General features: G+C 34.4%; 1 protein-coding gene across 1 annotated transcript in view; it reads left to right on the forward strand.

Moving 5' to 3' along the window:
- The window catches only part of LOC142235690 (cyclic GMP-AMP phosphodiesterase SMPDL3A), a 329,846-nt gene that overhangs the window by 251,617 nt on the left and 59,986 nt on the right, over positions 1-18,243 (forward strand). The window contains exon 7 of the mRNA XM_075306949.1: positions 15,069-15,181. Within this exon, the coding sequence (XP_075163064.1) occupies positions 15,069-15,181 (113 nt within the window). The remainder of the gene's footprint in view (positions 1-15,068; positions 15,182-18,243) is intronic.

The following is an 18,243-nucleotide window of genomic DNA, read 5'->3' on the forward strand; positions in this document are numbered from 1 at the left end:
ACCCTTTATAACTATAGACCGATATGAACTTAGTTTGACATGTTTGTTAGCGGCCATATATTAGCACAATGTACCAAATCTCAACTAAATCGGATGAAATTTGCTCCTCCAAGAGGCTCCACAACCAAATCTGGTTATCGGTTTATTTGGGGGCCATATATGATTATGGACTGATATGGACTAATTTTGGTATGGCTGTTAAAGACCATATACTAACACCAGGTACCAAATTTCAACCGGATCGGATGAATTTTGCTTCTCCAAAAGGCTCCGGAGGACAAATCTGGGGACCGGTTTATATGGGGGCTATATATAATTATGGACCGATATGGTCCAATTTTTGTATGGTTATCAGAGACCAAATACTAACACCAGGTACCAAATTTCAACCGGATCGGATGTATTTTGCTCCTCCAAGAGACTCCAGAGGTCAAATCTGGGGACCGGTTTATATGGGAGCCATATATTATTATGGACTGATATGGACTAATTTTGGCATGGCTGTTAAAGACCATATACTAACACCAGGTACCAAATTTCAACCGGATCGGATGAATTTTGCTTCTCCAAAAGGCTCCGTAGGACAAATCTGGGGACCGGTTTATATGGGGGCTATATATAATTATGGACCGATATGGTCCAATTTTTGCATGGTTATTAGAGACCAAATACTAACACCAGGTACCAAATTTCAACCGGATCGGATGAATTTTGCTCCTCCAAGAGGCTCCGGAGGTCAAATCTGGGTATCGATTTATATGGGGGCTATATATAATTATGGACCGATATGGACCATAGATGTTAGAGACCAAATACTAACACCACATGCAAAATTTCAATCGGATCTGATGAATTTTGCTAGTCCAAGATGCTCCGAAGATCAAATCTGGGGTTTATATGGGGGAGGTTATACGTAAAAGTGGTCCAATATGGCCCATTTGCAATACCATCCAACCTACATCAATAGCAACTACTTGTGCCAAGTTTCAAGTCGATAGCTTGTTTCGTTCGAAAGTTAGCGTGATTTCAACAATTTCACCACGACCCAGAATATATATACTTTATGGGGTCTTAGAGCAATATTTCGATGTGTTACAAACGGAATGACAAAGTTAATATACACCCTATCCTATAGTGAAGGGTATACAAATATTCAACTTCAATCAACTTTTTAATTGGAAATATTTTGGTTATATTGTTTTCTGTGTAATTTTTTTTTTCACTTCGCAGAAAAAAACACAAAAAATTTTCCAATTAAAATCTTAATTAATCAATTGAAAATTTAATTGATTAATTGATAAACCAAAAAATGTCTTTGTTTTAAAGAATCTGCATCTTTGGCTCAAAATCAATACCAAAATCCTTAAGGGAAGGTCATATTAAATACCTATTAAATACGGAACCGATCATGAAATGAAGTGGCTTTATTTCTTGATCGGTTCTCTAGTTGTGAATTGATATGTATGTTACCAAATTTGGAATTTTAATTAGAGGATAAATTTCAACCTGATCGGATACAATTTATTCTTGGATGAGGGTTCAGAAGTCAAATCTTCAGGGTCGCTGTATGTTGAGGCTAAATATTATTATGAACCGATATGGACATTGTTTTTTTTTTTTTTTTTTTTTTTTTTTTTTTTTTTTTGGAGGGCAACGTGCGTACTAAATTTCAACCGGGTCGGACAAAATTTGATCTACATCTGGCACACATTGCTAAAGTGTTTTATCTACTCTTAGTGCAAAATTTCAAGTTTATCGGAGTGAAACTTTGGCCTCCGATGGTCGTATGAATCTACATCGGTCGAAAGGATCCCATTAAATCCATATCGGGTGAAAAATATATATGTGAGCCATACCTAAATCTGAACCGATTTCAAGTTCTACTCCCTATTAAACATTTCAGTTACATCGGTAAAAAACCTTGGACCCTGTATGAGGCTGTAAGAGACTGAAAGATATATATGATATAAATCTAAACCGATTTCAACCAAATTTGGCATGCATAGTTATGTTAATTTTACTCCCTGTGCAAAGAAAATTTCGTTTGATTAAGGTCAACTTGACTTTAAAAATTGTGAAAAATTCTCTGTATGAGGCTGTATGAGACTAAATCGGGCGAAAGATATATATGATATAAATCTAAACCGATTTCAACCAAATTTGGCATGTATAGTCATGTTAATTTTGTGCAAACAAAATTTCGTTTGACTAAGGTCAACTTGACTTTAAAAATTGTGAAAAATTCTTTAAAATTAATGAAATCGTCTTTAAGATTGTTGATTTTTTGTATCTTTACCACAAAGCAAAAAAGCGTTCAAAATTTAAAGATGGTTTTCAATACTTTGTTTCAAATACATTTCAAACATAGCATAATTTCTACTTGAAGGACAGCTAGATTTCAAAGAAATTGAGTGAAAGCTTTTCCCTTGCTATAAAGGTAAAGCAATAGTGTTGTCGTTATAATAGAAAGTTAAACTGTATAGGGATTCCTAGTAATTCAAGCAATATTTCATAAGACTAGATGCACTCAAAAAAAAGTGAACTCTCTATTTCACTAAACCCAATTTAACTTTAGTTCAGGAATTATTATGTTTGGAGAAAGTTTCGTTAACTCCAATATTTTTTTTTGTGTACTTTAGTTAAATTAACTAAAACCGAGGAAAAAAATATACTCACTGTTTTTTCAGTGTACATTTACAATAACTTAACTATAAATAATTCATTATCAGTAAATTCAAATTATATTCAAATAAGGTAATTCAAGTCTGGTGAATATATACACCAAAAAAAAGTGAACCCACCGTGGAAGAAAATGTAGGTTTATTTTAGAAAATTTTAACTAAAATAGTTTTCTAATTGCAACATGTTATAAATAAGTTAATACTTTTTGTCAAACTGAAGAAATTTTTTTAAAAATAATTAATTTTTTTCTGTTGTTTAAGAAAATTTCAAAAAAATTTGATTCAAAATTGTTAAAATGTATTACAATTTTACAATTTTATCAAAATTTACTCATTTGAGAGACTTATGAACTCAATTTAAGCAAACTTCTGCCATTTTGGGAAAATATGAACTATTTTATTTTGTAGTAAAATTGTGCACTATATTTGTATACAACTTTTTTTCTTATTTTTAGTTCACGTCATTAAAGTTAGCAAAAAATTATTCAAATAAGGAACATTTACTCATATTGTGCAAAATTTAACTAAAATCAACTAATCTTCATGAACTAAAATAATGTTCAGTTGGCCCTTTTTTGTGGGTGTATGATAAGCTGTTGAACTAGCTTTAACAATGGGGTCTAAGGCCAATTTTTCGATATGTTACAAACGGAATGCTAAAGTTAGTACACCCCCACCACCCTCCTATGGTGAAGGGTATAATTAATTGGACCAATTAATTTCATCATTGAATCAGAATTTGTATGTTCTGTGTAGAGTTGAACTTATTTATTGGAATACCTCCTATTGCTTTTAAAGCATGTAAACAAAACACTAAATATAATAATTTACAGTTTTTGTATGTCAGCTAACAAATCGTTTCGATATCTATAATCATTATTTTCACTGTGATTTCGTATGAACGTGTGCTTGATTGTGTATCTTCCGATAAGTATGCTGACCCAAAACCAATTTCTATTGATGGCATGTCACATGCTAGCTTTATGCTTTGCTAACAATCCTACTCTTTTCGCCCGTGACCAATGCTTTCTTTCCTGGTCACATCGTTCGAGGATATTTCATTATTTGTCTAGTCAAGTGCTATTTGCAATCATTGTCCTGGATGTGCCAAACATTATTATTGTAATAAATGGAGAATGTGTGTTTGTGTGTGTGTCTTTTGAGTGGCCACCACAGATGAAGCGCCCCGTTCGCTCATCTCAAAGGTTAAAATACATTTAAATGGAGTTCATTCAAGGAACATCCTTTCGTGTCCATGGACTTTCTAGTTTGCTATCCTTGCTATTGGTGGAGCAGTTGAGATTACTCAGCAATTCGTTAGCCTCTTGTTTTTCTGGTCATTCGTCACGTATTCCATAGGCGCCATAATATGACAAACCAACTTAGAAGCCATAATTCAATTTGTTTGGGTTTGGTTACCACATAGTGCGAACGCCATCACCATAGCCATGTATAGCCACCGAACGACCACCAACACTAACAAACAAAGCAGCCCCGGACTGATCGACTTACATATCGCTTGGAACATGTTAGTAGAGAAAAAGGATGTGACGGAAGAAAAGGAGATCCGGTGTGGCCACCCATGTCAGAGCTAAGTTTTTGCATGTCGGCAAATTTACATTGTTTGTCAACCAGCCAGAAAAAAAGTTTCATTTACGAAAATAGAAGCCGCAAAAACAAAACTAGAGGATGTAGTCAAAGTTGAAGCGGATATAAACTTTTGAGCCGAAAGTGTCGTTAATGGGAGTGAGCACGGGAACAGTATTCATTTTAACACTTTATTAAATTGGAAACACATACATACACACTCATTCCTTGTCAATTATAGACATCTGTGTGAAGCCTGTAGCAATGACATGTGTATGAGCAACATATGCAGTGTATCCTGCCGTGCTATAAGAATTCAGCGTTTCCAAATAGCACAATGACATTTAAGGTGTTTCACACATTAAGCAAACAGATTACAAACTTAACTTTTAATGAAGTTACACATGTTCGTACACTTTATTCTTTCAAATAATTAACTTCATAATTGAATTTTATCTGCGAAAACTTTCTCAAGCAAGCATATGAGTAAAGGCTAAAATGAAGAAGTAAAGACCATCATATCCTTTTGATTAATCGTTATTCGATTAATTAGCATTTCAATTCAATCGAATAATTGCAAAGAAAATAAATTAAAGACAATATTTTTTGGTATACTTCAAATCGCCTGCTCTGAAGGACGAATTCCGTGCAATCAGGAGTAGTGTAAATTCTATGAATAAAGAGGCAAAAATTCGTTACTATTCTTCCCGTTTTAGTTCTGATGTTGAATCAAGGGCTAAATGGAGACTGATAAAAGACATAGGTATTGGTAGATCCGACAATATTTCTGACTGTAGAATTGATGTTAATGAGCTAAACGAATCTTTTATTAAGACACCGACGACTGACATTGATATTTCCTTTTATGATGACGACCTTAGTGAGATTATTCATTCTGACGACTTATACGGATTTGAGTTTAATTGTGTGGGGGTGTCTGATGTTTTACGGGCTTTTGCGGGTGTGAGGTCTAACGCGATAGGAAGTGACGGGATAGATCCAACGTTTCTGAGGATACTGCTGCCATACATTGTAAGATATATCACTTATATTTTCAATACCAGCTCTTTCCCCAAGAGTTGGAAGCATGCCAAGGTGATTCCTCTTCCAAAGGCTGTAACGGAATATCGTCCAATAGCGCTTCTGCCGTATATCTCCAAGATCTTTGAGAAGTTATTGCATGATCAGATGATGGGACACTTGACGCAATTCTCTTTGATATCGACTAGACAATCAGGTTTCCGCCCAGGACATGGCTGTCTCACTGCCCTAACGGACGTGTTTGAGGATTTGAGGACTGAATTAGACAGTGGTAAGGTTGGGTTTCTTGTTTTACTGGACCATTCGAAAGCATTCGACACCATCAATCATTCCCTATTATGTTTGAAATTGGGAAAGTTCTTCAATTTCTCTTCACGTTCTGTCCGCCTGCTGAATTCTTATTTAAGTGAACGAACACAGTCTGTGTATAATCGGACATGTGTCTCTGATGTTCGTTCATGTTTAAAGGGTGTTCCCCAGGGATCTGTTCTTGGCCCCTGGTTTTTTCCGTTTATATCAACGACCTTCCATTGCGTTTGAACCATTGTAGGATACACATGTATGTCGATGACGTTCTGGTCTACATAACAGGGGATTCTGGGACAATTTACGATAAGGCTACTTTGTTAAATGACGATCTGACCACAGTTCAGAGATGGGCGACAGCAAACGGTCTCTACCTTAACCCCAGGAAGACCAAATGTCTTGTGTTGGGTAAACGCGGTTTTCAACTTCCAAGTGATATCGATATCGTTCTCAACGGCCAGAGGATAGAGATTGTTAACTCAGTGAAGAACTTGCACCCAGAAAAAAGTGACCCCTTCTTTAAGTTAAAATGAACTCATTGTGAAGAAAGTTGAACTTCGTATAGCGCCAAAGCCATTTTTATTTGTTTGAACGATGTGATTTTCGTAGAAATTAGGAATAATGTATTCCATATATTAGTTAACATTTTCCTATATTTATGTACCACTATACTACAGAATGAAAAAAATTAACTAATTTGAATTCATATATGGAATGATTTTATTGAAATTTGTTCATTCATTTGGACAAATCTTACACATTTGTGGTAAAACTTTTACTTCATAATTAGAACTGCTTACCTTCGTTTTTAAATACAATTTTATTTATTTCTATAAGCAACTTTATCTTCAATAAAATACATGTTTTATTAATATATTGAATATATTTATTAAGAATCAACAGCATCGAATCTCTTTGAAATATTAGTTTATTATTCCACTATTTCCAATTTCCGTGTGATATTATCAACTGTAAAACGCACTTTTTCTTCTTCTTGTACTTTTCACTTTTAATAAGTTGCTGCCTAACGATTTTGTCCTCCTTTTACAATTTCAATACCTACAAATATAAAAAATCATAAAACATTTTTGTTCCAAAAGGTTAGCGTCACTGAATATTACCTGATAATTGAAGATTCCAAAATGAAGACAAATGAAAGGGTTGTTATTCTGCTGGCGTTTTCTTCCTTTATACACTATCACGAACATTGATAGATTTATTTTTAAAAACGAAAAATTTTCTCACTAATTTAAAATAACAAATATTTTATATATTTTATTTGTTATTTATTACATTATTTTACCATATTATTTTTTAACAATCTCTCCGTATACCAAAACAACGCGATTCCAACTAGAAAAAAACAACCGACGCGCAAACATATCGATTACACCCACGCGCAAACACATCGATTACGATGACAGGTATCGATTACAGGTAGACAATAGAAATTTAGGAAAATTTCCTATATTCTAACAAGTGTGTTTCCTTAAGTTTTGAAAGGATTGCATACTTCTTAGTACGAATGAACTAAAATATTTTTCTATGCCAAGTGTTGTTCGTATGTATGAAAAACTTTCTATTATAAAGGAAGTCGCAATTATCATTTTATAAGAAATTTTACTAATTTTGAGGAAACTTGGTTTTAGTTCGGTTTTTGTTTATTTTTACGAATGCTTTGTTATCGGTGAATAAAATTTTCTTTTTCAGTAGTAAATTCTTATACCCAGCGAAGAAAATAGTATGAGTAAAATTCCATGCCTTATTCTAGTTAATGAACTATTCCTAACTGCTTACAGTTTAGGATTTTTTTACTGAAACGAGTAAATTTTATTATTTTTCACAAAAATTTACCTTGATGGAAATAAAATGGATAAACTATATTGATGAAAATTTTTTCCTTTAGTTTCGAAGGCACTTTTTTCTGGGTGTGGGCATTACGTTAAATAGCACTCTTACTTGGACGAACCATATGAATAATGTTATAGGACAGGCATATTCAAAACTAAGGTCTTTGTGGCATATCCAGCACCTAACTCCACTAAATATTCGAATTCTTTTGGCGAAATGTGTAATTATTCCGAGTTTATTATATGGATGTGAGCTATTTGCGAGATGTGATGCTGCAAGTAGAAGGAAAATGAATATTTTATATAACAATATAATTAGATATGTGTATCGACTTAATCGTTTCGAACATATCTCCCGGTACAGTAGCTTGCTCTACGGCATGTCTTTGGAAAATCTGCTTAAATACAGGACTATTTTGTTTCTTCATAAAATTATATCAACTCGGAAACCTCCTTATCTCTACGAGAGGCTTCAGTTTGCGAGATCCAATCGGGGAAAGACATTGACTCCATTTCGTTATCGATCCATGTTTTCGGAATGGCACTTCTTTATAAATGCAGTGCGACTCTGGAATGTTCTTCCACATAGTCTACAGCTTAACAGCAACGCAAATAATTTTAAGGAAAAACTTTTTACTTATCTTAACCAGATCTAATATAATATACAGGTCTAGGCTAACTTTTACTTAATTTTTTTTTCTTTTTTACTTATTGTTTTATACAAAATAATTATCAAATTGTTATATCTCTATTCAAAATTTTATTTTAATTAAACTTTGTTTATTTAATTATTTATTTATTTTTATTATTATTTTTTTTATTTTTTCCATTAATTTAATTGTATTAATTGCCTTTTTATATTATTTGGAATCTTTTTAATACTTATACATTTTTATTTATATTAAGATGTGGAGAATATAGTATTTGTATCATATAATTCATGTACTTTCATTTATAAGATCTAAATCTTGTTGTGCATGATAAAATAAAAAAAACAAACAAACAAAAAACAATCGCAAATGGTATTGATGCCAACATCCATACTATATCGGTCCATATAAACCGATAAAGAAACAAGTATATACGGCCGTAAGTTCGGCCAGGCCGAATCTTATGTACCCTCCACCATGGATTGCATAGAAACTTCTACTAAAGACTGTCAGCCACAATCGAATTAAATGGGTTGTTGTAATACTTTCCAATAACAAGGTATCTTAAAACATCCTAACATCGTCTTCTAAATTGTAAATTGTACACACGTGCTATATATTAGATCAAACAAGCAGATATTTACGTATATACGATAATTCAGTTCTTGACCAGTATATATAGGGAAGTCTGCAAATAATTACAATCCTATATGAACTTTTGTGCGGTAATTAGAGAGCCAGAATGGAAATATGGGAGTAGCTCTATATGGGAGCTATATACACAAATGAACCGATTTTTGTGTAATTGGGGATCGGTTTATCTGGGGGCTATATATAATTATAGACCGATTTCGACCATGTTTGGTATGGCTGTTAGCGGCCATATACTAGCAAAATGTACCAAATTTCAACCGAATCGGATGAATTTTGCCCCTCCAAGAGGCTCCGGAGGTTAAATCTGGGGATCGGTTTATATGGTGATTATATATAATTGTGGACCGATTTTTGCATGGTTGTTAGGGACCATATACTAACACCACGTACCAAATTTCAACCGGATCGGATGAAATTTTCCCCTCCAAGAGGCTCCGGAGATCAAGTCTGAGGATCGGTTTATATGGGGGCTTTATATAATTATGGACCGCTTTGGACTAATTTTTGCATGGTTGTTAGAGATCATATACTTACACCACGTACCAAATTTCAACAAGATCGGATGAAATTTACTTCTCTAAGAGGCTCCGCAAGCCAAATCTGGGGGTCCGTTTATATGAGGGCTATACGTAATAGAGGTCCGATATCGCCCATTTGCAATATCATCTGACCTACATATATAATAACTACTTATGCCAAGTTTTAAGTCGATAGCTTCACTGAAAAAACAGTGAACCCACCAGGTAGAAAAATTTCGGTTAATTTTAGAAAATTTTGAATATTTTGAGAAAATTTTAATTAACAGTATAACAAACGCTGGCATCACGCCGATGTCATTAAAATAAGTAAATATTTTTCGACAAATTCAAGAAAATGTATTAGACATAGTTAAGTTTTTTTCATTTGTTAAAGAAAATGTTATAGTTTGAACGAAAAAATTGGAGTTCAAAATTGCAAGAATGTCTTTAGTGACATACGAAGTTCATGATGAACGCATTTGTAGTAAAATTTACAAATTTAAAGAAATATTGAACTATTTTGTGGAAGACACGAATTTAGTTAATCTTCATCCTTCATTTGTGTATATTTTTTTCCTCGGTTTTAGCTAACTTAACTAACGTACACAAAAAATTATTAGAGTAGAGGAAACTTTCTCCAAACATAATAACTCCATGAACTAAAATAAAGTTAAATTGGCTTTAGTGAAATAGAGAGTTCACTTTTTTATACCCTAAACCACATAGTGGTCAGGGTATAATTAGTCTGATCGGCCAAAAAATGTGCCTACCAGAAATATTGATTTTAGACCCCATAAAATATATACCGATCGACTCAGAATCACCTCCTGAGTCGATCTAGCGCTTGGTGTCCGTCCGTCCGTCCGTCTGTCCATGAATTTGTTGTTCACAGGATTCCGGTCGCAATTATTAACCGATTTTGATGAAATTTGGTACAGGGAGTTTCATGGGAACAAGGACGAACGCTATTGAATTTGGAAGAAATCGGATCAAATTTAGATATAGCTCCCATATATATGTATCGCCCGATTTCGACAAATGGGGTCACGTTGCGTTTGTTTTCAAACGGATCGTCACCAAATTCGGCAAAATGTAATCTTTTTCATCGTTCTTCAAGTCTGCAAAATTTCATCTAAATCGGTTCAGATTTAGATATAACTCCCATATATATGTATCGCCCGATTTGGTCAAATATGGCCGTAAAGCCCTTATTTATCAAACGATCGTACTCAAAGTTGGCTAAATGTAATCTTCTAAAGCTCTAGCTGTATGTGCGAAATTTCATCTAAATCGGTTCAGATTTAGATATAACTCCCATATATATGTATCGCCCGATTTGGTCAAATATGGCCGTAAAGCCCTTATTTATCAAACGATCGTACTCAAAGTTGGCTAAATGTAATCTTCTATAGCTCTAACTGTATGTGCGAAATTTCATCGAAATCGGTTCAGATTTAGATATAGCTCCCATATATATGTATCGCCCGATTTTGAAAAATTTGCCCCTAATAACCTTATTCTTGACCATAGGGGCCTCATTTATTAACTGATCGTACTCAAATTTTACACAAAGTGACCTTCTGTGCTATCAATCATACCTGCAAAATATTATACAAATTGGTTCAGATTTAGATATAGGTCCCATATATATGCATCGCTCGATTTTGTCATATTTGGCCATAATACTCTTATTTATTAACCTATGTTATTCAAATTTCAAATTTTGATGTACTAGCTGATCGTATTTAGACTAACATGTAGCTCTTACATAAATCTATTGCCCTATTTGCAGAAATTTGGATTTATTACCCACAACTAATTGACCGATTTCCTCTTTTTATACCCTAAACCACATAGTGGTTTGGGTATAATAAGTTTGATCGGCCAAAAAATGTGCCTACCAGAAATATTGATTTTAGACCCCATAAAATATATACCGATCGACTCAGAATCACCTCCTGAGTCGATCTAGCGCTTGGTGTCCGTCCGTCTGTCCATGTATTTGTTGTTCACAGGATTCCGGTCGCAATTATTAACCGATTTTGATGAAATTTGGTACAGGGAGTTTTTTGGGCACAAGGACGAACGCTATTGAATTTGGAAGAAATCGGATCAAATTTAGATATAGCTCCCATATATATGTATCGCCTGATTTCGACAAATGGGGTCACGTTGCGCGTTTTTTCAAACGGATCGTCACCAAATTTGGCAAAAGGTAATCTTTTCCATTGCCCTTCAAGTCTGCAAAATTTCATCCAAATCGGTTCAGATTTAGATATAGCTCTCATATATATGTATCGCCCGATTTTCCCAAATTTGGCCATAAAAACCTTATTTATTAAGCGATCTTACCCAAACTTGGCTTACTCTACTATTTTATGGTACTGACAATATGTGCCAAAAATAATCGAAATCGGTTCAGATTTAGATATAGCTCCCATATATATGTATCGCCCGATTTCGACAAAATGGAGTCACGTTGCGCTTTTTTACAAACCGATCGTCATCAAATTTTGCACATAGTAACCTTTTTCATCACCCTTTAAGTCTGCAAAATTTCATCCAAATCGGTTCAGATTTAGATATAGCTCTCATATATATGTATCGCCCGATTTTCCCAAATTTGGCCATAAAAACCTTATTTATTAAGCGATCTTACTCAAACTTGGCTTACTCTAATATGTTATGGTATGTGCCAAAAATAATCGAAATCGGTTCAGATTTAGATATAGCTACCATATTATGTATCGTCCGATTTGGTCAAATTTGGCCGTAAAACCCTTATTTATCAACCGATAGTGCTCAAAGTGGGCTAAATATAATCCTCTATACCTCTAACTGTATGTGCGCAATTTCATCGAAATCGGTTCAGATTTAGATATAGCTCCCATATATATGTATCGTCCGATTTGGTCAAATTTGGCCGCAAAACCCTTATTTATCAACCGATCGCACTCAAAGTTGGTTAAATGTAATGTTCTATAGCTCTAACTGTATGTGCGAAATTTCATCGAAATCGGTTCAGATTTTGATATAGCTTCCATATATATTTATCGCCCGATTTTGACAAATTTGGCCGTAAAACCATTATTTATCAACCGATCGTAACCAAGGTTGGCTAAATATAATCTTCTATAGCACTAACTGTATGGGCAAAATTTTATCAAAATCGGTTCAAATTTAGATATATCTCCCATATATATGTATCGCCCGATTTTGAAAAATTTGCCCCTAATAACCTTATTTTTGACCATAGGGGCCTCATTTATTAACTGGTCGTACTCAAATTTTACACAAAGTGACCTTCTGTGGTAACAATCATACCTGCAAAATATTATACAAATTGGTTCAGATTTAGATATAGGTCCCATATATATGCATCGCTCGATTTTGTCATATTTGGTCATAATTCTCTTATCTATTAAGCTATGTTATTCAAATTTCAAATTTTGATGTACTAGCTGATCGTATTTATACTTACATATAGCTTTTACATAAATCTATTCCCCTATTTGCAGAAATTTGGATATATTACCCACAACTAATTGACCGATTACCTCTTTTTTAAGAATGGACTCAATATTAGTTGCATTCTAACTCTTTTGGTGCAAAATAAACTATAGCTCCTAATATAAGACATTTCTGCTCAGATTGTGACAAGACACCCATAAACATGTACCCCCCTTTATGTTCTCCAAAAACCTATACCAATGATACCCCACAAATGCTTATATATACTAATTCAGTAGGTGTGGTTTAGGGTATAATATAGTCGGCCCCGCCCGACTTTCTACTTTACTCACTTGTTTAATAATGGACTCAATATTAATTCTTTTGGTGCAAAATAAACCATAGCTCCTAATATTAGACATTTCTGCTCAGATTGTGACAAGACACCCATAAACATGTACCCCCCTTTATGTTCTCCAAAACCTATACCAATGATACCCCACAAATGCTTATGTTTACTAATTCAGTAGGGGTGGTTTAGGGTATGATATAGTCGGCCCCGTCCGACTTTCTACTTTCTACTTCTACTCACTTGTTTGAGTGTTGTTTCGTTCGAAAGTTAGTGTGATTTCAACAGACGGACGAACGGACGGAATGTATATACTTTATGGGGTCTTAGAGCAACATTTCGATGCGTTACAAACGGTATGACAAAGTTAATATACCCCCATCCTATGGTGGAGGGTATGATAAAGTAGCTTATACAGGTATATAGTTTCTCTTTATACCCTGTGCCACACTGCGGAACAGGGTATTAAACATTAGTGCATATGTTTGCAATGCCCGGAAGGGGACAAGAGAGCACATGGTGTCTTTGGACACATTTTTGTAATCAAAGTCTAGGGCGCAGTTTTAGTCAAATCGACTTCAAATTTGGCACAAGTATGTGTTTTGGGTCACAATAGAACCCTATTGATTTTAGAAGATAACGGACCAGGTGTAGATATAGCTCCCATATATATCTTTCGCCCGATATGCACTTATATGACCCCAGAAACCAGAGGTTTACTCCGATTTATGTGAAAGGGAGTAGAATTACCATTCTAAGTAAGCATGCCAAATTTGGATGAAATCGGTTGTGATTTAGATATAGCTCGTATATATGGGAGCCACCGTGGTGCAATGGTTAGCATGCCCGCCTTGCATACACAAGGTCGTGGGTTCGTTTCCTGTTTCGACCGAATACCAAAAAGTTTTTTAGCGGTGGATTATCCCACCTCAGTAATGCTGGTGACATTTCTGAGGGTTGCAAAGCTTCTCTAAGTGGTTTCACTGCAATGTGGAACGCCGTTCGGACTCGGCTATAAAAAGGAGGTCCCTTGTCATTGAGCTTAACATGGAATCGGGCAGCACTCAGTGATAAGAGAGAAGTTCACCAATGTGGTATCACAATGGACTGAATAATCTAAGTGAGCCTGATACATCGGGCTGCCACCTAACCTAACCTATATATCTTTCGACCGATTTATATTGATATGATCACAGAAGGCAAAGGTGTACTCCGATTTACAAGAGATTTTGCACAAAGAGATGAAATAACTATGCATACCATGTTTGTCGCAACCATGTTTCTATGAAATTATGGACAATTGAAGGGTAGTGAATAAGATTACGTTTTGCCAATGGTCAATCTGACCGTATTTATCGAAATTGGACGATACATATATATGAGAACTATAACTAAATTTGATCCGATTGATAATTTGATCCAAAATCAATAGCATTCTTTCTTGTATCACAAAAAAACTTTCATCAAAATCCGTTATCGACCGGAATTCTGCGAACACCAAATCCTTAGACGGACGGACGTTACGTTTAATTTTAATGAATTTTCAAATGGCGTAAAAATATGCTGTTTCGCGTCAATTATTAATTCACTATTATGTTAAACTTTCCCAAACATATCATGTTCGGACATTTATTTTATCCTTACCTAAACATATTATTGATTCCAAACATAATACACTAGTTTTCAAAAACAAATTTTCTGTAGCCACACATATTGTGTTAAACATTTCTATGCCAAATATCTTATTTTTGTATACAAACATAAAAAAAACATTAATTCAATTTCCAAGTATAAAATAAAAATAAAAAATCGAATGAAATTTTAAATTTGTTAACAAAGTTACAACCGAATCAAAATTACAAATTTGCCAAAATAAAATAAGACCATATTTTACAGATATTATATTATAAAGCTTGTTCCGTAAACTGCATAGTGTTAGAAAAAAAACTATTTATTTGTATACACTTTTATATATATTTCAGGCAAACCTGTGTCTTGGATGATGATGTCGCCTTCGGTGACCCCAAGGAAAATGAATGGTGGATCCAATAATCCTGCTATGCGTTTATATAAGTTTGATACGGATTCCGGCCAGGTCAGTGAATCTATATACACATATAGTATTTAGCTTATTTATTTTTTTTTTTTTTTTTTCAAATGAAAGGTGTCATTTAAATTTCAAATGAAATAATTTTCAAATCAAATGAATCTTTTTAAAATAAGTACACACACTAATCGTGGACGGACGGTAACAAAATGAAATGAAAACGTTCACGAAAAATCAAAAGAGAATGTTCACGGTTTCGTCCATGGATTTTCACGATTTCATGAACGGTTTTCGTTTTTCTTTGGCCATGAAAAGTCTTAAGTAAGGATTTAAGACACAATTCTCTTTTAACTTTGAGTTTTGCGTACTTGATTCTAGGAAACAATTTTTAATATTTCGTTTTTTTTCAGTTTTTTATACCCTCCACCATAGAATGGGTATTATTAACTTTGTCATTCCGTTTGTAACACATCGAAATATTGCTCTAAGACCCCATAAAGTATATATATTCTGGGTCGTGGTGAAATTCTGAGTCGATCTAAGCATGTCTGTCCGTCCGTCTGTTGAAATCACGCTAACTTCCGAACGAAATAAGCTATCGACTTGAAACTTGGCACAAGTAGTTGTTATTGATGTAGGTCGGATGGAATTACAAATGGGTCATATCCGTCCACTTTTACGTATAGCCCCCATATAAACGGACCCTCAGATTTGGCCTATAAGAAAGCATATTTCATCCGATCCGGCTGAAATTTGGTACATGGTGTTGGTATATGGTCTCTAACAACCATGTAAAAATTGATCCACATCGGTCCATAATTATGTATAGCCCCCATATAAACCGATCCCCAGATTTGGCTTATGGAGCCTCAAAGAGAAGCAAATTTCATCCGATCCGGCTGAAATTTGGTACGTGGTTTTGGTATATGGTCTCTAACAAACATGCAAAAATTGGTCCATATCGGTCCATAATTATATATAGCCCCCATATAAACCGATCGCCAGATTTGGCTTGCGGAGCCTCAAAGAGAAGCAAATTTCATCCGATCTGGCTGAAATTTGGTACATGGTGTTAGTATATGGTCTCTAACATCCATGCAAAAATTGGTCCACATCGGTTCACAATTATATATAGCCCCCATATAATCCGATCCCCAGATTTGACCTCCGGAGCCTCTTGGAGGAGCAAAATTCATCCGATCCGGTTCAAATTTGGAACGTGGTGTTAGTATATGGCCGCTAACAACCATACCAAAATTGGTCCATATCGGTCTATAGTTATATATAGCCGATCTCCAATCACACAAAAATTGGTCCATATCGGTTCATAATCATGGTTGCTACTCAAGCCAAAATTGGTCCATATCGGTCTATAGTTATATATAGCCGATCTCCAATCACACAAAAATTGGTCCATATCTGGTCATAATCATGGTTGCTACTCAAGCCAAAAATAATCTACCAAAATTTTATTTCTATAGGAACTTTTGTCAAAATTTTATTTTCATAGAAAATGTTGTCAAATTTTTTTTAATAGAAAATTTTGTTAAAATTTTATTTTTATAGAATATTTTGTTAAAATTTTATTTCTATAGAAAATTTTGTCAAAATTTTATTTCTATAGAAAATTTTGTCGAACTGAACTATATACGTATTTGATCGGTATTTTTGATTTAAAATATACCACGTATGGACTTACTTACAATTTAGAAGACGGTGCTATGAGGTTTTAAAATACCTTGCCATCGGCAAGTGTTACCGCAACTCAAGTAATTCGATTGTGGATGGCAGTGTTTAGAAGAAGTTTTTACGTAATCCATGGTGGAGGGTACATAAGCTTCGGCCTGGCCGAACTTACGGCCGTATATACTTGTTTTTTCTTCATATGCTTTCAAACCCTTTTAAAACGTGATAACGACAACTTAAATTGCCAAAGTCTGACTCGAACTCCAGTAGAAATTATGCTATGTTTCAAGTAAAAATGTCTTTAAAATAAAGTGTTCAAAAATATGTCCGATTTTTAACACTTTTGTGCTTTGTAGTCAAGATGCAATAAGGACAATAAATTTAAAGATAATGTCATTAATTTTAATGAATTATTAAAGTCAAGTTGACCTTAGATCAAAAAAATGTTTTCTCATGTTATGATACCAATTTTTAAATCGAATCGGACAAAGAGACTTCATTGAAAAGTTTATCGACTTTTCGCATTCGTATTTTAAAATCATGAAATCTTTGGCCTCACGACAATCTTTTTTCAGTAAAGGTGGTGTAATGTGCTTAGGCGACTGTTAGCGCGTATGGAGTAGACAATCCAGGATCGAGTCACGGTAGCGAATTTTTTTGTTTGGTATATTCATAACCATTTCGTTTTCATATCATAAACGCTGGTTGTTGTTTTAACAACGCATTGTGTAATTTTATCGTGGACAGATTGTCAATGTCTGTTCTCCGTTTGACACCACATGTGTGTTGATTCACTTTCCTAGAACGGATCGTGTTGAAACGTGCACTCCGTTCATGATTTTTTCTATTGGTGTATGGCCCAAAAATCGGTCAGGCTCCACCATGGATTGCATACAAAGTTATACTAAAAGCTATTATTTACAATCGAACCACTTGGATTGTGATAACAGTTGCCGGTGACATGATATCGTAAAACTTCTCAACACAGTCTTCTAGATTGTAAGATAGTCGATGTGACGTCTATATTAGAAGGCACAGCCTTTATTTATTATGGACAGAGGCCGTATATACACATAACGTACCAAAATTCAACCGAATCGGATGAAATATGCTTCTGATAGAGGATTGATTTCAACAGACGGACGGACGGATGGTCATCGATAGATCGACTCAGAATTTAACTACGACTCAGAATATAGATCAATATTTCGATGTGTTACAAACGTAATAACAAAGTATAAAAATGTAGTAAAAAATATGGATAAAAATAAAACTTTAAATTGGTTACAAAATTTTGTTTTTGACAAGCCCATGTACAATTCATTGAAGATGATCCAAATTCAGGTTGCAAAAAATGGCGGGAATTCCGGAAAAACACCTAGGTAAATATAAAAAGTTCTATATTGGCAAATGCTTAGCTCTGC

The sequence above is a fragment of the Haematobia irritans genome, chromosome 4 (genome assembly GCF_050003625.1).
Source record: "Haematobia irritans isolate KBUSLIRL chromosome 4, ASM5000362v1, whole genome shotgun sequence".
In the NCBI taxonomy this organism is placed as follows: domain Eukaryota; kingdom Metazoa; phylum Arthropoda; class Insecta; order Diptera; family Muscidae; genus Haematobia; species Haematobia irritans.